This window comes from Typopeltis vanoorti, chromosome 8 (genome assembly GCF_054136105.1).
Source record: "Typopeltis vanoorti isolate ZY-2024b chromosome 8, IOZ_Tvanoo_1.0, whole genome shotgun sequence".
Taxonomy (NCBI): domain Eukaryota; kingdom Metazoa; phylum Arthropoda; class Arachnida; order Uropygi; family Thelyphonidae; genus Typopeltis; species Typopeltis vanoorti.
The window spans coordinates 104,835,550-104,859,635 of record NC_143556.1 but is presented as its reverse complement, the minus strand read 5'-3'; the positions used below and the strand labels follow the sequence as shown (position 1 = coordinate 104,859,635).

At 37.3% G+C, this 24,086-nt stretch overlaps 1 protein-coding gene across 1 annotated transcript in view; it reads left to right on the top strand.

Annotated features, from left to right (window-relative positions):
* Nucleotides 1–24,086, top strand: part of mad2 (mitotic arrest deficient 2) — a 99,548-nt gene that overhangs the window by 32,978 nt on the left and 42,484 nt on the right. The window contains exon 2 of the mRNA XM_090396867.1: nucleotides 12,323–12,469. Within this exon, the coding sequence (XP_090252993.1) occupies nucleotides 12,323–12,469 (147 nt within the window). The remainder of the gene's footprint in view (nucleotides 1–12,322; nucleotides 12,470–24,086) is intronic.

Genomic DNA, 24,086 nt, shown 5'->3' with positions numbered 1-24,086 from the left:
GCTTCCAGTGCCTTGCTATTAATCAAACCCATGGCAAAACTATCTTTCCCATGATTTAATGTCCCTAAGCATCGCTGAAAAAAATTCAGTTGGTTTATTTTTCACATCACAATGTTTAGTTTCTAAATGTCGTTGGAGTTTCACAGGTTTCATGCACTTGTTCGACAACACTTCATAACCCAAAACACATTGAGGTTTCTGTTCGTTTTCATCTCCACACCAAGTAAATCCGAATTCCAAATATGAACTGTTATATTTCCTATTTTATTTTTTCTTTGAACTGCTTGTTTCTTCTACTTTAATAGTATCAGATTTACTGGTCGTTACAACACGTTTATTACAATTAGGGTTAGCATTACCTGTTTCATTTGCTCTTCTTTTCAAATTCCTAGTTCTAAGCCACTTTTCCATTATTAAAAAAACGTTTCCAAAAAATATATAAATACTGGGGTTAACTCATGACACACTTTGTCCAAGTCTCACTTAGCACTTCTCAAGATATACTGAGTCTTGATTCTCGTAGACAGGCTTATACGTTGGTTATGCATTATTAAAACACTTAAGGAATTGAACAACGTAGTTAAGGATATAAATTAAATTAAACTTTAATAAATATTTTCCGATATTTCGGCAACGTCACGTTGCCATCTTCTAAAGGAACTTACAAAAAAAGTTACGTGCACGTAGGCACTACAACACAGAAACTGGGAATGAAGAGATGAAGCTATTGTTCTCCTAACAGTCCTGATGGTGCCCTCTAGCGGGCTAAGTAGGTGTTCTTGGCCGTTGGGCTGAAGGTCTGCTGATGTAGGCCTCCCAAATTTGGGGCAGTCGCATACAACCAAATTTGTTGAGGTTTGGAGAATTTCTTAGGGCTGAGGCTGATTCCATAAAGAGTCTTTCAAATTTGTATTTGCTATGGTGTATCACTGTAGCTTTCTTCTACCGTATTCTGTGGCGTGTATCCAGAACATCCGTAAGTCCAGAATGACTGTATTTGTGAAAACGGATGTAGTCCTTGTGTTCCGAAATTCTGATATTTGCTGTCCTGCCTGTTTGGCCAAAGTAAGACAGTTTACAACTGCAAGGGACTTGGTAAACACCAGGTAGGTCTAGGGGAAGTGGTTGGTCTTTAGTGGAGCGGATAAGGGATGCCAATTTTCTGTAAGGTTTGTAACAAGAGGTCAGGTCATGTTTTTTTAAGATTTTGGTAATCTTTTCTGAGGTGCCTCGGATGTAGGGAATGGTGATGGATTTAGAGTAATGCTTGTTGTGGATTATCTTAATCTAAAGCAAAATCTTAAAAAAACATGACCTGACCTCCTGTTACAAACCTTACAGAAAATTGGCATGCTTTATCCGCTCCACTAAAGACCAACCACTTCCCCTAGACCTACCTGGTGTTTACCAGGTCCCTTGCAGTTGTAAACTGTCTTACTTTGGCCAAACAGGCAGGACAGCAAATATCAGAATTTCGGAACACAAGGACTACATCCGTTTTCACAAATACAGTCATTCTGGACTTGCGGACCATGCTCTGGATACATGCCACAGAATACGGTGGAAGAAAGCTACAGTGATACACCGTAGCAAATTTGAAAGACTCTTTATGGAATCAACCTCAGCCCTAAGAAATTCTCCAAACCTCAATAAATTTGGTTGTATGCGACTGCCCCAAATTTGGGAGGCCTACATCAGCAGACCTTCAGCCCAACGGCCAAGAACACCTACTTAGCCCGCTAGAGGGCACCATCAGGACTGTTAGGAGAACAATAGCTTCATCTCTTCATTCCCAGTTTCTGTGTTGTAGTGCCTACGTGCACTTAACTTTTTTTGTAAGTTCCTTAAGAAGATGGCAACGTGACGTTGCCGAAATATCGGAAAATATTTATTAAAGTTTAATTTAATTTATATCCTTAACTACGTTGTTCAATTCCTTAAGTGTTTTAATAATACTGAGTCTTGGTTGAAGGAAGGAAACCTTCAATAATAAAAATCAATAAACAAGAAGCCATCGGTTGAAATGTGGATAACACATGTTCACTTCAAATCTGACAAAACAAAACTTTACCTCTCTTTTATTATTCGTCATTCTGCATCAAATTTAGCGGCAGAATGACGAATAATAAAAGAGGGGTGAAGAGAAAAAGATTATAGTTTAATTGCTTCCGCCTTTGAACATTCTGACGCTATTTGTTGGTTTTTTAAGGCTCCATTTGATTTCAATAATTTTTACTTACTTATTCAATTTTAATTTGTTTTGTTTGGATAATTAAAAAAAAAAATATTTAATTAATTTAAGTCTGCCTGCGGACCACATGTCCCATTGTCGCAGACCACACATTGAGAAACACTGAGGTAGAGTAATAGTTAATCCAGGCAGTGTGGAGAGTTGCAGGAAGATTTAAATATGCTGTTAGCATGGGTAAAAGTTAATGGGTTTCAGTTTAATATCGAGAAATGTAAAGTTATGCATTTTGGGATAAATAGATTACAAGCTGTGTATCAAATAGGTGACACTATACTCCAGTACTTCAGGAAATAGATGAAGCTAGAGATTTTAGGGGTGGTGGTAGACAGAGTTAAAAGTTTAGAGCACATATTAACAAGGTTAGTTTGGTAGCCCATAAGATTATTTGGCTATTGAAGAGCACTTCCTTATCTCTAACAAGTAGAGATAAGGAAGTTGTTATTCCTCTTTATAAGGCCTCGATACATCCAAATCTGGATAACTGTTCTCAAGTCTGGTTCCCTGGGTTTCTTGGGGATGAAGAAGTGGTGGAGAAGATTCAGAGGCAAGTGGCCTGTGGAATGTTCCCTATGAGGATAGATTAAAGATGTGTGGATTGCAGAAGTTGGTTAATAGGAGAAAAAGAAGGGATATGATAGAAGCATTTAAGTTGCTTAAAGGATTTTATAGGATAGATGCAGTGGAAATGTTTCAGCACTTGGTTATAGGAACCAGATCAAGGGATCATCACTGGAAGTTGAATAAAGGTGTTGTCAGTAGGGATGTGAGGACTAGATTTTTTGCTCGGAGAGGTAAATGAGTGGAATGGGTTGCCAGACTGAGTTGTGAGTGCTTTGTCTGTTAATGGGTTCAAGGAGAGGTATGAATAGATTGGATCTCCTGCAATGAGTCTTCGGACTCCATGTAGGTGCCCATATAATAATAATCTTATGCTGCCTCCATAATGCCTTCTTTCTCTGTATATTGCATGCTTAATCTCTTCATTCATTTCACACCTACCTTGCCTTCTGACCCTTGGAATACATTTAAACATTGCTTCTACTATATAGTTCTTAAACTGCACCCAAGCAGCATTAATCTCTATTCTACCCAACTACTTATATACTTGGCTAGAGGAACCAGAACAAAGGGGTCATCCCTGGAAGTTGAATAAAGGTATGGTCAGTAGGGGTGTGAGGACTAGATATTGGAATATCGATAATGGAATATTCTCTCTTCTCAATATGTATTAGTTTTGCACTTGTTTACTGTTACAGATTTTAGATATTTGTTCTAAAACCTGAAGTCCAAACCCTGAACTACTAATAAATAAGCTTATAAAAATAAGTATGATGGGTTTTTTTTGTCATTTGCTATGATAACAGTGCTATTAGATAGTGCTGATCTCCTAGGTATAAAGTACTAGGGGTGAGTGTCCTTGTCACTCACCCCCTAGCAGGATATCCCCATATTTGTAGTCTGTAGTGTTTGTTGAGAGCTCCTGATAAGATAAGTGTTATTTTAAGTTATCATTGACAAATTTACTTGAATATTACATAGTTTTTGCTTTGCGTATCTTAGTGTGTCTGTTTGTGTGTTTTTGGTGTTTCAAATATTAATTTGATAAAATACAATAGAAGTGAGTATGGCTCCCGTAAGAAGGAAAATGGTGGCTAGTAATAATGGTTCGCCATCTATAAAGGAGATTATTCAGTGTACTATCTGCGAAATGTACGCTTTGCGGAGTGCGGTTGGAGTGTGGTTAGATGATAATAAAGGAGTGAATGTGTGTGGAAAATGAGGAATTAAAGTGTGTTTCAGGTCGTGAGTGTGATATTTTTGTCAAACTTCAGAATGAAGAAAATAGTGATATGACAAAAAATGGTGAGGTTGTACCAGAGAACTGTGAAGGCATGAATGTAGAAAGTGTGAATGATGGTATTAATACAGAGCAAATTAATAGCGTAACAGAAAATAAAAAAGATAGATGCAATGAGTGAGATCGCGTTGTTGAGCGGAGCGATACAAAGAGCAAAGTGGCAGCCAGAGCATATGAACAAAAGTCTACTGAGTGTACCAGCCAATAATAAAGAGTATGATAGGAAAAATAAGAGGATGAGTGTGAACGTAAACAAAATGGAGAGAGGGAGTGCTGTATGGCGATTCGTTAGTACGAGGAGAGTTAGTAGAGGATTTGACAAAATCGTACCAACCTGGTGCGACCATCAAGGACGTAACTGAGTCTATTAGAGAGCAAAAGGAAAGGGTGAAAGAAATGATTGTTGTGGCAGTTACGAATGATTTGAGAGGAGATAAAATGGAAATGATAGGAGACCTGAATGATGAATTGTTTGAGGTAGCAAAAGAAAAGAGTGAGAGAGTTAGGATGATTAGTCTTTTGCCACTGTATGACAGTGAAGTGTTTAAAAGGAGGGCCATAACTGCAAATGACTTTATGCGTGGGTTATGTATGACGAGGGTGTGGAGTGAGTTCGATGGGCTAAAGGATCTATATGAGATGGATGGGTTGCATTTGAATGGATTCGGTGTAAGGAGACTTGAAAAAGTGTTGTTGAATGAAGTGGATGTCCAGAATCAGGGAAACTAGATTTATTAAAGTGGGGGGGGGGGGTAGATATGAAGACCTTAGGGAGGCAGTTGAGTGTATGAATGAGTATAATACATACACTCAACTGCCCAAGCGAATAAGGGCAACAAATCAGAGTGGGATAGTTAGTATAAGGCATCAAGGTAGGGATGAGGCTAATGGGGGTCTGAAATTCATGTACACTAATGCTAGGAGTATTAGGAACAAGAAGGAAGAATTTTTGGCCATGATTGGTACTTTCAGAAAACATGTTATTGACATTAGTGAAACATTGCTGACTGTAGATGATATAGCTAGTGCGATTGAATGTGATGGCTATATTTGTTCAGGAATGACAGGGAAAATAAAATGGGGGAAAGAGTATTGTTGATGATAGCTAATGAGCTGCAGCCAAGGAGAATAGAAGTTGAATTGCAGGATAGAGAAAAGAGCACATTTGAGGCCATTTGGTGTGAGGTTGTGGCTAGCAGAACAAAATATACAATTGTGTGCTGCTATAGACCAGGTGATGAAAAAGATGGTGGAGATAGTATGCACAAGCAAATAGAAGAAATGAGTGGAAGGAGGGTAATTATTATGGAAGATTTCAACTATGGTAACATTGCTTGGAGTGAGAAGAGGACACATGGGAGGAAGGAATTGGATTTTATGCGATTATTAAGGGATAACTATCTGCTACAGCATGTAATGGAAAATACTAGGGGTCAGAGTGCTTGACCTAATAATTGCATCTGAGAATTTGGCTGTAACAAATATGACCACATTGCCACCAATTGGTATGAGTGATCATAGGGTCTTGACTTGGGTGGTGGCTAAAGGTGTGGAATTTGCAATTAAGACAGGGTACGTGTGGAATTATCGGGCTGTAAGTATGACAAGCTTAGGAGTTCGATTGCTTCAGTGCCATGGCATGTAAAACTGCAAAGGCTAGATGTTGATAGTGTATGGGACGCTGTTAGGAAGTGTTTGCATGAGGCAGTGGCTGACTGTAAACCTAGAGTCCGAATAATAAATCAAGTAGGAGTTAAATGGATGAATAACACCATTAAGTTTGAGCTGCAAAAAAAGAAACAACCATGGAAGGAATTTAAGGAGAAAGGTGACTGGCAGGAACATGAACGCTATAAAGCACAGGCCAGAAGGGTAACGAGTGTGGTAAGAAAAGCAAAAATGGATTATGAAAGAACATTAGCCATGCAGGCTAAAGAGAATCCCAAACATTTTTTTTTCAATATGTTGCAAGTAAAAGAAAAAATGTATATAGCAGAATGATTTTAAAGATTGCTGATGGTAAGGAGGTAACCGAATCAGTTGATATAGTTGAATTACTGAGCAAGCACTTTGCAAGAATATATCATCCAGGTGGTGACATTGCAGGAATGAATGAACCAATAGATTATACAGGAATTGTGGTGAATGAAGTGGAGGTGAGTAGTGTATTACAAAACCTCAATGTCAATACATCTGTGAGATTGGATGGTATACCAGCTCGTGTCATACATGAAGCGGCTAAAGAATTGTCTGTACCCTTGACCATCTTGCTTAATTTGAGTCTCGGGTCCGGGTTAGTCCCGAGGGGGGGTGGAAAGAGGAGAAAATAGTTCCACTGCATAAAGGAGGTTCCAAGACTGCTGTTGCAAATTACCGACCGATTAGCATATCGGGAATCGTTGTCAAGGTCTTGGAGAAATTAGTCAAGAGAAAAATACAGGATTGGATAGATGAAAATGGGATACTGAATGGGGGACAACATGGTTTTGTGAAGGGTAGATCATGCTCAGTAACTTGCTCACGTTTTATAACACAGTGACGGCTGAACTGGATAACAGTAATGGGTTTACAGTAATTTTACAGGATCTTGCTAAGGCCTTTGACAGGATACCACATGGAATTCTAATCAGTAAACTGCAGCATATGGGGATGGATATAGGGTTGGTGAGATGGATAGGAGGGTGGTTGATGGAGAGATACCAGAGAGTGGTTTATTCGGAAGTTGAGTCCAAAAGATGGCTTGGGACAAGTGGTGTGGTGCAGGGCTCTGTTCTTGGACCACTACTTTTCAATTTGTTCATCAATGATATAGGAAAGGATCTGAGAGGAAGTGTTCACTTGTTTGCTGATGATGCAAAGTTGGGTAGAGCAATTGTGAGTGCACTGAATGTCAAAATTTTACAGGTGATTTGGATAGTTTGGAAGACTGGGCTAGGGAAAATGGATGGCAATTTAATGTAGCAAAGTATAAGGTTATGCATTTTGGGGTGAAAAGAATAGCAGCAGTATATCACACTGGTGGAACCGTACTCCAGGAGATTGAGGCCATGGATTTGGGAGTGTTGGTGGATAGGGAATTCAAACGGTGTATGGGGGGGCACATTGTAAATGTGGCTAAATCAGCTCATCAAATCATTTGGCTTCTGAAAAATACTTTAACAAGCAGAGACAAACAAGTTATTGTTCCTCTGTATCGAGCCTTGATAAAACCCCGTCTAGACTACTGTGCCCAGATATGGGTGCCAGGGTTTCTTCTTGATGGGGAGGAGGTGGATAGGATACAGGGACGAATCACCAAGATGATAGTAGGTCTGTGGAATGAACCTTATGAGAACAGGTTGAAGATTTGTGGGTTGCAAAAATTGGTCGATAGGCAGAAAAGGGGTGATATGATTAAGACATTCAAATTACTGAAGGGTTTCTATAAGATAAATCCAGAAGATATTTTTGAGAATAGGACTGGTGCTGGGAGGACTAGGGGCCATACATGGAAGCTGGGCAAGAATGCGGTTAGCAGGGGTGTTAGAGCTAGGTTTTTTTACTTGGAGAGTGGTTAATGAGTGGAATAAGCTGCAAGAGCCTGTTGTGCGTGCTACGGCCGTGAATGAGTTCAAGGTGAGGTATGATAGATACTGTGTGAATGTCGAATAGTTCTTGACATGATGTTAGGGCCTCCCTCGATGAGTCTGTCAACTCCTTGCAGTTGCCTGGAATAATAATATTAAACATATATTCAGTTTGGCATTGACAGGGTTAAAATAAATAAAAATCTGTGGACCTCTTGCATTTTATTAAATTAATAAAATGCTTAAATGGCAACATTTCACTTAATTGAGAAGTTCACGTAGAAATGTAAATAACTAACAGTATATTGAAATTTTTCTCAATTATAGAGACAATCCTTTCTTTTCCCTTTCTTATAGTGCTTTATTTGGTCTTTCATTGGATACTATTTGATCTTCAGTTTTCTGATTTTCATGATAAAGCTTTCTCTTATGTTTTGTTATATACTATAGCAAAAGTATTATGTTTATATTTTAAATTCTTCCATGATTGTACTGTTGCCTTCTTGTCATGACACTAACAGTACTGCTGTCATGAATAGTGTCCTTCCTTTAATTCTGTTCTTTTTTTTCATCCTTTAAAATAAAATAGCAATTATATTTTGTCTACTGAACATTCTTGCTATTTTATGTTATCTTTTTACTCTGTTGACTCACATCTTAACAAGAACAAAATAAATATAATGTATTGAGCTGCTGATATTTTGTTGGATTTCAAATCAGCATCCTGCCAGAAAACATATGGCACTTATAATCAAGTAGTTCCAAAATGATGATTAAAGGAAAGAACAAAAAAGAAGACCAAACTGAGAATGGGGAGATGACATTGTCAAATGGTACGGAAACTCTATACACAAATTGAGTCATCTTGCACAAAATAGAATGCAATGGAAGAATCATATCAAGATGGCATCAGATACCTACGGGCATTGGACCCATGGTTGTTGATGATGAGTTCCAAAATATAATTGACATAACTTACGACTGATATCCTATTATTGTTCCCTCCCTGTTGGACTGAATTAGTGTACAGCTTTGGTCTTATGGTGGTTTTAAAATGATTCTCAGAAATTTTAAAATTAATACATTCACATAGCTGTTGGCATTTGGATACTACTTCATTGCTCCTGTTGACTTAAAAAATAGTTTCGAAAACTTGTAACAGTTTTTGTGTTGTACTGTAGTGTTACAAGAATCAAACCTGGCATAAAGCAGGTAAAGACCATACCACTAAATGCATTTCTGGATGTATTCCAAGAATAGAATTTCATCCTTAGGAGAATGGATAAAGATTATATATTACTTATGTTTAAAATTGATGCGAAAAATATTTATTTTACACTCTTTCATATCTTTTCAGACATACACTAGATATAATAAATGGAAATGGAATGGGAATTTTATCTTGCATCTCATGAAGATTTGGAGAGCCTGTGATATTTTTGTTGATTTGTAGGGATTGTATTCATTAGCTTAAAGTATCATGTAGGTTATTGAGTTCTGTGTCAAGAGATATGTCATTGAAAAACACTGGCTTTTTAATGATACCATATTTTTAGGTAATGATGCAACCGTTTATGGGTGTGTGTGTTGTTCTATATGCATAATACATATGAAAGACAATCTAAGAAGGGCAGAGAGTTCATTCTTTTTTTTTGTTCTTTTTTTTTTTTATATATGTATAGCAAAGTGAATACTTGGATGGCAGTTTAGATATATTTTCAGTGAATTTAATGTGTTTGCACCACCATTCAGATACTAGGCACATGATCAATGTAGAGTAACTAGACTAAGGTTAGAGTAGTGTTGTAGCTTAAATCTGGTGTTGAGTGTGTCACGATAGAATGTTAGTTCTATTGAGCATTACAGTTTTGAATTGTTTCCACAATTACTTGATAGTAGTGTTCTGTGATAAGGGTTTATTTTCTTATACAATGAAATATCAGTATTATAATAAATTAGAATGCTTGTTTTTACTTGTGGTTTCAAGTCAACATCATAAAAAAAGTTAATATGAATATTTAACAAATACTTAAGCTTCCTACATGCAAATCTTACTGATGCTTACAATTTTTGATTAATTCCTCTCCCATATTTCTGAAGCTTCTGATTTTTACTCTATATGCATTCAATATCTGTTAAATCCCTAAGTATCTTTGTAGTTTGATAATCCCAGTGCAATGAATATAAGATACTTCAGTGTGTTAAATCTGGAATGAAAGGTTTAATTTATTATTGGGCATTTCATTCGGGATTTAACTAAGATACAAAAACTTCCCAAAAGAAATGCTTGTACATAGGTGTAAGTGATTTTTGTAAATAATGTAATAATACTTTCTTAATGAAATTTTGTATGTGTTATATTGTAAACTGTCCTGTAAATAACAGACAAGAATCATAAGTCTTTGTAAAGGTTACATTGGAACAAGAAAGTTAGAGCAAAGTTCATTAGCTTAATCGGCTTATAAATGTAACCCCAGACAATCGCAATGCGAAGTCCGAGGCACGTGCAAGACACCCATGTGGGAGACATATCGGAGAGAAGATAGCACACGAGTGCTATCTTCTCTCCGATAGCACGGAGTGCAAGACGGTTAGGTACTATCAGCAATCAGTGACATAGTAGGGAGAGGGCAGCCATGAGTGATATAAAAGATTTGGCAGTGCAAACTTGGGGCTTTTTTCTTGGTTGCCTCTCTCCCCTTGGCTTCGGGTTCCGGTAGAAGTCGTTCATGCGGATGGGAAGAACGATAGTCAACGACTGCCACGCAGTCAGGTAGCGGTCCGGTCCAGGCATAGCAGCGGCTCAGCCAACCTGCCAGTGAAGACTGCAGCTTTATGCAGAACCACTCTCACCTATCTGTCAGAGTAGTATCGCAATCATCGGCACAGGAGTGATTCGTGAACGTAATCACTAGTTGGAAAAAATCTGAGAACAACAGGTAGCAGATCGAGGAAACTAGCCGAGGAGAGTCAGCAAGGATTGATCGAGAGGAAATTCCTGTTTAATCCATATGGTCAGTAACGTAAAACTTTTATTGTCCATTGAACTGTGAATGGAGCTAGGAAGAGTTAATGTGCTAATGTAATAAGTGATGGGACTTGCTAATATATGACAGGACTCTAGTACTTTAACTTGTGGTAAATTGTTGTAATTCTAGAAGTATATTGTAACAGATATTGTCCTTGAATCATTTTCGGTGTGTTATAATCTAATCTTTGGATATTGAGTAGTTATTCACTTGCATATTTATGATAAGTGAACGAGAATAGGACAGTTTGATTTGCTGATGTCTTTCAGTGTAACACTTTAATTGTAATTAGATCTTGTCTGATAGATTGGTGTTACCTGCATGAACAAAATTTTTTTATTTAGAATAACTTTGATTACTATGTACAATACCATAGAATGAATAAACATTCTTGTTTTCTTATCTAAGTAAATTGCCTGATTTCTCAAACCAATGCATCGCTTGCTTAAATTAGAACCTGTATAAAAAAAATTCAACCGTTGGGGGGAACTGGTTAAGACTGCTAATTGAAGAAAGTAATTTAAGGACTTTTTTGACTACTAGATTCCAAGATCGTGTTAACTCTCTGATAAGGAGATTTCTCTTGTATAGGAATTAAGATGGTGCAGCTTCAAAAAATAAATTTTTCTTAATTCTGAAAAGGAGTTAACTCCAGAATTGCAAACAAGGAAAATTGGCCCTAGCCTAAGGCATTCTTTTTGTTTGTAGGATTTGCACACGTGATCTATTGGAATGATAGGCCACTGAAGGAATAGGTTTTAGCTAAGATACAAGGCTAAGTAAAGGGATGAGAGATAATATCATAACAAGTGTATAACAAAATAGGAATTAAGATAAAACATAAAATAAATAAATATACACTTAAGAGAAAGAAAAGATATAACAGTGGCCATCCTCATCTTTCTCACCTGGCAGCACACATTCACCTGTTTCTACTCCAAAAGCTCTGGATTCTCCGATAGCACTTTCTCCAGACACAGCTTCATATTCATTGAGGTGTAGGTCATCATTCATATGCAGACTGGAAATTGTGTAGCTGGATATCATATAGTTGGTTACTGTATGATATTCAGCTTATTTGTAACTGTAGTCAATAGTTAAGAATGTGATTCCACAATTGGTGAAACTGTACACATATGGAAAAAAATGGTACTGATTAACTTTTCTATAAGTATACTGATAGTGATGCTCAGTTAAGTGAACTGTGTATTAATCAATGGAATAAGAGTAGATTTTTGCATGGAAAGTATATAGCACTACAAGATTGGATGATTGATATGTTTGTATGTATGCATACATACCTTAGATAATAATGATTGGATTTTATTTTTAGAATTAATGAACACTTTTTGGGTAGATGGGAGATGAATTTTATTTCCTAGTGAGTCTTTACCTATTGGAGGCCTGAAGTGACTTGAAAAAGTTCCATGTTTGATCTCTAGAGCAGGGTTTCCAGACTATATTAAAAATAAAAAATACCAAAAATATATGAAATTAATAATAGTAAATAAATAAAAATCCTTATTCCCACCCACTGTACAAATTTATTATAGGTTTACAGGAAAACCTTTTATTTTTTCATTAATAAAATAAATTATATTTTTGTTTCTTTTTTTAGACTACGGTATCAACAGCATTTTATATCAGAGAGGCATTTATCCCTCTGAAAACTTTACACGTATGGAAAAATATGGTTTAAGTATTCTGGTTACTGTGGATGAAAAGCTGAAGGCATTTATTAAAGAAATATTGAAAAAATTACATGGTAAATATGATGTACATTTTATGATTTTTAAAGAAATTATCTCGCTTGTGTAATTTAGATAATTATTTGTTAAGTAAGTTATGAAAAAGGCAATTATCCTTTTAAAAACTTCATACATGATATCAGCCTTGGATTGCTGTGGATGAAAAGTTGACAGGACTTATTGAAGAATTAACAATATTTCACTTAAGGATAATATTGTAGGTCAGTGCTAGATAACTGATTCTTTCACATAGCCTTTTAAGGAATGCATAGAACCAACTGGTCTTTTGACATCGGCCACCACTCCTCACGGAGTGAGTGGTGACTGACAGGAGTACATATCAATACTAGAGGTAGGAAAAAAGTCATGAAAACTTGAAATGTAGATAGGCAGTTGGAGTAAATATTGACACCAGACCTCCATGGGTTACGACCCATCACATGCTGTTACGCATGAAGCCCATCACTCCATGCTTTAAACTTTATTAATATGTCTGCAATCTCCTATAATGTCAGGGTTCTACTCACCAACCACTCTCCATGCAAAGAACCTGCTCACAGCCTCCGTATACAGCTTCCAGGATTTTCTCCTTGTTCTACTTCATTCTATGAAAACTTTCTTCCACATTAACCTGGTAACAACCCTTTACCAACTGAAATGTCTCGGTCATATCATCCTCTCTCTTCCTCCTATTCATATAGCTTTGCAAACTGTATTCACTGTATTCAGTCTGTCTTCATAGCCCACATCCAAATAACCAGTTACCATCATAGTCAGTCTTCTCTGGATCCTTTCCAATTTATCCTCATCACCATGAAAACCGGGAGACCAAATGTGTGCACAATACTCCATAAGAAGCCTGATCAAGGCATTATTCGAATGTAGTGGAAGTGGATGTGCAGAATCAGGGAAGCTAGTTATTAGGGGGGGGGTAGGTAGATATGCAGACTTTAGAAAGACAGTTGAGTGTGTAATATGCCCAAGCAAGTACGAAAGACTACGAATCAGAATGGGATAGTTAGAATAAGGCATAAAAATAGGGATGGGATAAATGGGCTTCTGCAATTCATGTATACTAATGCCAGAAGTATTAGGAACAAGAAGGAAGAATTTTTGGCCTTGGTTAGCACTTCCAGGCCATAGATTATTGGCATTAGTGAAACATGGCTGACAGAAGATGATATAGCTAGTGGGATTGAATGTGAGGGGGTATGGTGTGTTCAGGAGTGACAGGGAGAATAAAATGGGGGGAGGAGTGTTATTGATGATAGCTGATGAGCTACAGCCAAGGAGAATAGAAGTGGAACTGCAGGATAGAGAAAAGAGCACATTTGAGGCTATTTGGTGTGAGATTGAAACTAGCAGAACAAAATATACAGTTGGGTGCTGCTATAGAGCAGGTGATGGAATAGATGGTGGAGATAGTATGCATAAGCAAATAGAAGAAATGAGTGGAAGGAGAGTAATTATTATGGGTGATTTCAACTATGGTAACATTGATTGGAAGGAGGAGAGGTCACATGGGAGGAAGGAATTGGATTTTATGCGATTATTAAGGGATAACTATCTGCGACAGCATGTAATGGAAAATACTAGGGGTCAGAGAGTGCTTGACCTAGTAATTGCATCTGAGAATTTGGCTGTAACAAATATGACCACATTGCCACCAATTGGTGCGAGTGATCATAGGGTCTTGACTTGGGAGGTGGCTAAAGGTGTAGAATTTAAAATTAAGACAGGGTACATGTGGAATTATTGGGCTAGTAAGTATGACAAGCTTAGGAGTTCGATTGCTTCAGTGCCATGGCATGTAAAACTGCAAAGGCTAGATGTTGATAGTGCATGAGGCAGTGGCTGACTGTAAACCTAGAGTCCGAATAATAAATCAAGTAGGAGTTAAATGGATGAATAACACCATTAAGTTTGAGCTGCAAAAAAAGAAACAACCATGGAGGGAATTTAAGGAGAAAGGTGACTGGCAGGAACATGAACACTATAAAGCGCAGGCCAGAAGTGTAACGAGTGTGGTAAGAAAAGCAAAAATGGATTATGAAAGAACATTAGCCATGCAGGCTAAAGAGAATCCCAAACAGTTTTTTTTTTCGATATGTTGCAAGTAAAAGAAAAAATGTATATAGCAGAATGATTTTAAAGAATGCTGATGGTAAGGAGGTAACCGAATCAGTTGATATAGTTGAATTACTGAGCAAGCACTTTGCAAGAATATATCATCCAGGTGGTGACATTGCAGGAATGAATGAACCAATAGATTATACAGAAATTGTGGTGAATGAAGTGGAGGTGAGTAGTGTATTACAAAACCTCAATGTCAATACATCTGTGGGATTGGATGATATACCAGCTCGTGTCATACATGAAGCGGCTAAAGAATTGTCTGTACCCTTGACCATCTTGCTTAATTTGAGTCTCGGGTCCGGGTTAGTCCCGAGGGGGGCGGAAAGAGGAGAAAATAGTTCCACTGCATAAAGGAGGTTCCAAGACTGCTGTTGCAAATTACCGACCGATTAGCATATCGGGAATCGTTGTCAAGGTCTTGGAGAAATTAGTCAAGAGAAAAATACAGGATTGGATAGATGAAAATGGGATACTGTATGGGGGACAACATGGTTTTTGTAGATCATGCCTCAGTAACTTGTTCACGTTTTATAACACAGTGACGGCTGAACTGGATAAGAGTAATGGGTTTACAGTAATTTTACTGGATCTTGCTAATGCAGTATCCTTTGACAGGATACCACATGGAATTCTAATCAGTAAACTGCAGCATATGGGGGATGGATATAGGGTTGGTGAGATGGATAGGAGGGTGGTTGATGGAGAGATACCAGAGAGTGGTTTATTCAGAAGTAGAGTCCAAAAGACTCTACTTCTTAAATAATAATATATTTTTGTTTACCGATCAAGTGTTGATCAATTTTATTAACTGAACCAACTAGTTTCGCCACACTTATCTGTTGGCATCTTCAGGGCTTACATAGAGGTGTAAACAATCTCACAATTATGCGTAACTGTAAAAAACTGACTAGAATAATTACAAATGAAATAGTATCGAATGTGAGTGAAACACGTATCGCGTGTACAAGATCAGCTAGCTGTTACTGAGGAACTTTCTGTAGTTTGTATTAAAGTTCATTTCTTCCGTTTTTAAGGTTCTGATTAGGGTTTTCCATATCTCTGGGAGTATTAGGCCTTGATTTCTGTTAAGGTTGACAGTAGAACAGGCGACTGTGGCTGCCTCTTTGAAATTTGTGAGATTGTTTGAACCTCTATGTAAGCCCTGAAGATGCCAACAGATAAGTGTGGCGAAACTAGTTGGTTCAGTTAATAAAATTGATCAACACTTGATTGGTAAACCAAAAAATATTATTATTTACTAATTTGTGATCAAGAAAATAACCTTCAAGACTCTACTTCTTGTACTTGGCTTGTGACTAGTGGTGTGCCGCAGGGTTCTGTTCTTGGACCACTACTTTTTAATTTGTTCATTAATGATATAGGAAAGTATCTGAGAGGAAGTGTTCACTTGTTTGCTGATGATGCAAAGTTGGGGAGAGCAATTGTGAGCACACAGGATGTCAAAGTTTTGCAAGATGATTTGGATAGTTTGGAGGACTGGGCTAAGGAAAACGGATGTTGATTTAATGTGGCAAAGTGTAAGGTTATGCATTTTGGGGTGAAAAGAATAGCAGCAGTATATCACATTGGTGGAACCGTATACTCCAGGAGATTGAGGCCATGGATTTAGGAGTGTTGGTGGATAGGGAATTCAAACAGTGTATGGGGGGGGGGGCACATTGCAAATGTGGCTAAATCAGCTCATCAAATCACTTGGTTTCTGAAAAATACTTTAACAAGTAGAGACAAACAAGTTATTGTTCCTCTGTATCGAGCCTTGATAAGACTCCATCTAGACTATTGTGCCCAGATATGGGCACCAGGGTTTCTTCTTGATGGGGAGGAGGTGGAGGGGAGTGACCAAGATAATAGCAGGTCTATGGAACGAACCTTATGAGAACAGGTTGAAATTTTTGGGTTGCAAAAATTGGTTGATAGGCGGAAAAGGGGTGATATGATTGAGACTTTCAAATTACTGAATGGTTTCTATAAAATTAATTCAGAAGATATTTTTGAGAATAGGACTGGTGGTGGGAGGACTAGGGGCCATACATGGAAGCCGGGCAAGAATGTGGTTAGCAAGGGTGTTAGAGCTAGGTTTTTTACTTGGAGAGTGGTGAATGAGTGGAATAAGCTGCCAGAGTCTGTTGTGGGTGCTATGACTGTGAATGAGTTCAAGGTAAGGTATGAGAGATACTGTGTGAATGTTGAATTGTTGTTCTTGAAATGATGTTAGGTCCTCCCTCGATGAGTCTGTCGACTCCTTGGAGTTGCTCAAAATAATAATTATGTAGTGTAACCGTAACCTCTATTTCTGCAGAGTAAGGTTCTCTGCACCATTGCCATAATCTGACTTCACAACTTGTGCAGTGTGACATCTGAACTTCACATCCTTGTCCACAACTACTCCAAGGTTTCTTGTCTTCTCAACTTCCCCACCAAGTGTATACTTCATCCCATTGTTGCCTATCAAATTTCAGAACCTTGCACTTTGTAACATTCAACTGACAATTCCATACTTTCCCCATTCATATATTTTATTCATCATCATCACTCTCCTCAGTTTTACATCATCTCTAAATAGTTGTATTATATCACCAGTTAATCCAATTCTGGTATCATTAACACACAAATTAAATAACAGTGGTACCTACACATCACACTGAAATTTCCACTTTCAGGAGACATCCCCCCCCCCCCCCCATGCACAACTTGTGGATACCTATCTGAGCCACTTGCCTATCCAACTCTGACTAATCTATTATCCAATCCCATCTGCTCCAATTTGGTTACCAACTAGTATGACAATCTAAAAACCTTTGCAAAATCCAAGTATATCACTGTATATGCATCTCCCTTGTCCAATACATTCATCACCTTGTTATAGTACATAAGCAAGTTGGTAAACCATAACCTCCCTTTTACAAACCATGCTGACAAACACAGAGAATAACTGCTGTTATCAACCCACTCTTATATCCTAGCTCTCACTAACCTCTCCAGTACCCAAACTGCAATCAGAGGTGCAGTATGCTGGTGGAACCATGAGGCTTGTTTAAATGTGAGTAGGGAACATGGCATCATAAATGAAATGGCTGTTGAGGAAGATTGTGTGACTTAGGAAAGCGTGTGGAAGTGATAGCAAGGAAAAGAGTTCTATTGATGATAAGGCTTGCAATAATGACATTGATAAACAGAGTGCAATTAATGTTAAGATGGTGAGTGGGATTGATGGCGAACAAGCTTATGACAGGTGATAAGATAGCAATAGTGAATGATAGCAAAAAAATGACTCAATTTGAAAGCTGAATTGATGAAGATGAAGCAAGAGATAAAGCAGATGTGAAGTGAAATGAAGAGAATTGTAGATATGTATGTAAGGGTAAAGAAGGTGGAGATGAAAAATGTTGGTATGAAAGAGGTAATGAAAGACGTGAATGGCATTGTATGGGGATTAGATTATTAGAGGTGTGGTAAATGAGAAGATATAAAATATTTGTTTTTCTCTGAGGTAATATGAATAGAGCAATTAAGGTATTGGATATGAGAGTAAGCAAACAAAAAGAGGTGGTAGTAGGGAAAAAATGCTATACTGATAATAAGGAGAATGCAACACTGGTTATCAATAGTGTGATAGGAAAAGTAGTCGGTGTGTTGCCCAGTGATGAGATGAGGTGGAGAGTAAGGATTATGAATGATATGTTAGCAGAAAAGTGTAAAAAAGAAAGTAGTGCAGTTCATTAATGTGTGGAATGAGTTTGAAGTGCAAACTGAACTGTATAAGAGTGATGGATTGCATTTGAATGGTTTTCTTGTGAAACCGTTTGGAGAGGCTGCTGTAAGTGAGTAATGAGTGCAGGGAATGAATCGGAGCAAGTAAGAAGTTATGGGAAAAAGTGGAAAAGTGAGGAAGAAGGGATTGAGGTGGTGTTTATGAATAGAGAAGTGAGTAATTTAGTGTAGAGAATGAGAGAACAGGTGTTCAAGACAAGGAAATGGAGAGACGGGGTGGGGGACACAGCATGAGAAAGGTCAATACTCAAAGAGGAAGTGAATGTGGATGTAGGCAAAGGAATAGGATGGTTTGGGATATGGGGGAGAGAACTGTTGGTGTTGAAGGTTCTGGGTAAGTAAGGATAAAAAGAAATGGTTCTAGGAAGGAGAAGTTGCATATAATAAATGGTATCAGTGAAATTTATTATAGATCCAGCAATGTGCTGTTGTGTGTATACTAATGTTAGAAGTATCAGAAACAAAGGAAATGGAATGGTTGCATTGATTGACTTCATTCACCTAAAAATTGTTGAAATAAGTGAGATATGGTTGGGTGAGGATGACATCCTGAAGAAATAGAGATGGAAGGTATATTTTTCATAGAGATAAGAGGGAAATATGGACAGTGGTTTTGAGGCAGTATGGTGCGAGATGGTGGTAAACAGAATGAAATACTTAAGCAGATGTTGCTATAAACTTGGTAATGTGGCAGTTAATTACCATAAAATGTATTAGCAAATTAGCCAAGTAGGTAGGAAAGAGTGATCATTATGGATAATTTTAATTATGGTAATATAGATTGGGATGATGAGATAGTAACTGGAAGTAAAGAAAATTTATTTCTCATGTTTTTGAGTGACAACTACCTCAGACAGTAATGTAACAGAGGTTGCACAAAGATTAAAGGTCTTGGATTTTATCATCTTATCAGAGGATATTGATATTATAAATGAGGTGTCAAATCTCCCTCCAGTTGATGAATGCCATAAAGTGATTACCTAGGTAGTTTCAAACCATCTGAGGACTTGAATACACTGAGTGAATGTTTAACTTATGTTGATGATATTGGGAAAGATTTGAATGGAGATGGCCTTACAAGAAGACTTGAATAGACGGAGTGGAAGGGCATGGGAGTGGGGATGCTAGTTCAATGTTACAAAATATAAGGTTTTAAAATTTGAAAAACAGATAGGATGTAGAATTTACTCCTGGCAGGGGTATGTTGTTAGAGGTGGAGGAAATGAGAGATCTAAAATTTAAATGACACATTGCCAAAAGTTTGAGGACTATACAATGAATTCTGATAATGATGCAGAGGACACTGACTTGTAGAAGTAAGGTGATTCTGTTTACATTGTATAAGGCCTTGATTAGGCCACATGAACTGCTGTGCACAGATTTGATCACCTGGTTTTCAAAAGGATGAAGAAATATTGCAAAGAGTCCAGAGGTGATTGACTAAAGTAGTTCTGGAATGTTAAGTATAAAGAAAATTGAGAAGATGCAATTTATAAAATCTAGTGGAGGAGAAGGAAGAGGTGTGATATGATAGAGACATAAGACTTGGTAAGGGATTGTTATAAGATTTACTTTGAAGAGGTTTTTCATAAAATGCTGAGAGAAAACAAGAAGTCATTCCTGGAATGTGTGAGCAAGGAAGTGAAAAGCAAGTTTTTTGCATGGAAAGTTGTGAATGATTGGGATGCATTTTTTGAGAGTGTGGTGCCTGCTGAGAATTTGAATGTATTAAATATATTTTAAGGCACAGTATTACGAACTGTGTATGTGTGTGTATGACAAAGAGATCCCTTACCACAATGAGTTTTTGACTCCATGGGGGTCTTGCAATGATAATAATTACCAGCCTTGTAATTCCACATGTATCCTTTTCTCTCAGAAGTCTTCATGTGAAAAATATGAAGACTTCTACAACACAGACGATCACCTCATGATCACTATCACCAACTGGAGGGAAGTGCAAAACCTCACTTACATTCATATCCTCTGAGATGAAATGATAAGATCTAAAATTCTAGATTCTCTCATGCTCTCCTTTACATACTGCCTAAGATATTTGTTTCTCAAGAATTCAAGAAATTCATTTTCCTTATTTGCAAATGTTATATCTTCATTCCATTCTGTGCTGTTATGATTAAAACATAACACAGAATGGAATGAAGAATCCCTTAACTAACCCAATTTGCTTATACATGTCTTCATCACCACTCTCCATGTTCCCTGGCCTTATAGCATCATCGATCTAAATATCTCTTCCCTTCCTATCAACCTCCACATCACATCACATTATCAAAACCACTTACTCTTTCACATGTACCTTAAATGGACATGGCTCGCAAAAAGTTAAGGAAGTTTGAGCACGGTTAGTTGTTGGAAGGGGTCAGTCGTTCGATGCTGTTGGCACACTCTCCCTCGATGAGTCTTTGGACTCCCTGGAGGTGTTGCATAATAATAATAATTCCCCTTCTGTCATCGGTTGCACTCCCCTCCCTTCTTTTACTCTCTCTCTCCTTGCAAAAGCATTGTACCATTCCATTTCTATTCCTCATCAGGATATCCTCATTCAACCAAGTATCACTTACTCTAACAATTTTTGGTGGGGATAAACTCAGTCAGTGAAACAATATTCATCTCCCTTATTTCTGATTCTCATCAAACACAGTATTTCACTTTTAAGTCTATAACCAGTCCTACCCAAACCACCTGTTGGTTGTGATTTCCTCATCACACCTGCTCTTTCCTGGTCACCTTCATCACTGCTTATCCTCATGTATCTCCTCAGTCTCAACCATTTGCCTCACATCCCATTCCATTTTCCTATGCTGATCTCCTGTATACACATTCTTCATCACCATATCATTACTACTTCCAACATCCACTCTCCTTATGCTGTCTCCCCCATCCACTCCTGACTCCTCCATTTTCCTATTCCTCTTGCATTCCCATTCTCTCATCATCTCTCATACTACCACTGTTTCCATTGCCAAACACTTCAGTCTCATCTGTTCCACTCTTTATCTTTCACTGCACCTCTTAATTCCTCTGATCTCTTGCTTGCATCACTCACTGCACTTCCTTCTAGCAACAGTTTCTCCAGTTCACTCACTACAAAGCTATTCAATCCATCACTTTTGTACAAATGTATTCTTCCTTGAAATATATGCTGCATATCTACAAACTGTACTTCCTTCTCCTCACATAACTCTGCCAGCATTCTATTCATGATTCTTGCTCTGTCTCAACTCGTTGTCATACCTTGGCATCACACTGACAGTTTCATCCACTATACTGTTATCTTTCACTCTCTTCAGTAACCTTCTGATATCCATCCTTACATTCTCCTTATGTCTGACTTAATCATTGGCTCATACAACACCACTAACTCTCCACCTCATTTCCTCCTCATATCTAAAGCAAGAATTATCTTGTTCATTCTCCCTCCCTATGGACTCTTTCATTAATGAAACCTGTATTAATAAATCTTCATACACTTCTATTCTTGCATCATTCATCACTTTTTTTTTCTTACTAAACATCTAATATTGCTTTGCATATTCCTCATTTCATTTTTCATTTTGAGCTGTGCTTTCTTCAATTTCACTCTTTGTTGCTCCTGTTGTCTTGCTCCCTCTCATTCTGCCATACCTTTCTTCTGTTTCCTCATTCCTACTTCCTTTCACTTCCATATCACTTGCTGTATGCCCACAGATGCGAGACCCTTCGACATCTGCGCACGTGAAAAGGAGAATCCATTCCGATATTAGGGTAATCAATGCATTTCGTGAGACGGTTGTTTATTATACGTTGGAAAATTTGCTTTTCTTTTATGAAAATTGTAGTTCTTAAAGTGGTAATATTTTGTTTGTACAACTTTAAAAATTTACTTGTAAAGCACGTGATTTCACGTGTTGGTGACCAATTCATACATCCTTTATTTCTCTCTCTCTCTCCCCTTCAGTATGATTTGGTTATTCTTGGCACATTGCCAAGGTCAGCTCTACGAAGTTTGGGCGTTACAATACTTTCATTTCTTCATTCTCTCTAGTTTCGTTAGCTTTTGTTCTGCTATTCACGCAATCTTTTGCACTTGCATTTACACTAATTTTCATCCTTAAGTCTCACAGCATTGAACCATTTTTGAAAAGGCTACATTGTTAATAGCATTGATCTTCATGCTGCACTATATGCAGATCTTGTTTGTACTGCCATTTTGTTCTGTTCAAGACAAGATTCAGAATTTCAGTAAAAAAAAAAAAGTGAGTAACAAAGTCCAACACACATGTTTACACTAAACTATTAAAAATAAACAATAAATAAACTAAAATGCAAGCAAAATAGCACTTATCTTTTTTAGAATTCTTTACCGATGAACAGGCTGTTCATTGGTAAAGACCGTTTTAGCATTATTCAAATAGAAATGCTCAAACATCAAGCAGAGTTTTACAGTGACTGCACTGAATAATCAGAGGACATGGTCTGAAAGACAAATTCTAGTTTGTTGGAGTAAAATTCTCATAGTATCCATAAAAATAGAAATTAAAACAGTGAGAATTACAGAGGAATTTTCCTCCTGAGTGTTCTGGGAAAGATTTATGCAAACATGCTTCAGAAGGGATTAAGAAAATTTTTCTAAGAGAAAGAAAAGAACAAGTTAGGTTAAAGCCAAAGCACTGCTGTTCAGAATCAAATTTTCCTTTGGAGGGCAAAGCTGGATTCAGGCCATATACATTTCTCAACTATTTAACACAAATAGTTGAGAAATCACAGGAATATAATGAGAATCTGTATTTAAGCTTTGTTGGTCAGAAAAAGGCATATGATATGGTGCCAAGAAAAAGCTGTTCAAAATGCTATAGTTGTATAGTGGAATTGGAACATTATAGCAAACAGTCCTTAGTCTGTATTTGAGTTGTAAGTTAGCAGTCAGAATTGAAGGAGGTACAGAAAGATGGTTTGATGTTAAATCAAGTGTGAGACAATGGTACACATTATCTCCACTGTTATCCATTATCAATATGGATCACATTATGAAAAGTGGTATTACCAAATTGAAGATGTTAATCCCAGCTCTTTACTTTATGTTGATGAATATGATACTATTAAATAAATCCAGTACAAGTTTGCGCTCTGACTAAATTGAACATCTGCCGTAATAAATTTCCTATGAAAATCAGTAATAAAAAGACAATGAAAATAGGCAAAAACTTTGAAAACATGAGCTGCATCCTGAATGAAGAATTCATAGAACAATTTTAATTTTTAGTGGAGATGCAAATTAAATATGGAAATAGACAGCAGAATTAGCAAAGCTGGTAAGGTTGGGAGCCAGCTGAATAAATTTATGTGGAATAAGAGAGAAATTATCCAAAACACTAAACTAGCAGTAGAACAAGACAGTATTTGAACTAGTTTAGAGACCAAAAATATGAGAGTTCTGGGAAAAGTAAGGGACCTGTGTATGAATGGCAGAATCATATTAAAAATGAAGACATTTAACAGGAATCTGACATAGTTAGCGTTCGAGAATATGTAAGCTAGGGTAATCTAATGTGGTTTTTTGTTACATTGGAGAGGAAAGGTTATCAAGACAGGTGTTTGATGCCAAGATTGAAAAAGATCCAGAAGAAGATCAAGTTCAAGGTTGATTGATTGATTCAGTCAGAAGTGCCATAGAAGAGAAAAATATAAAATCTGATAATATTGGAG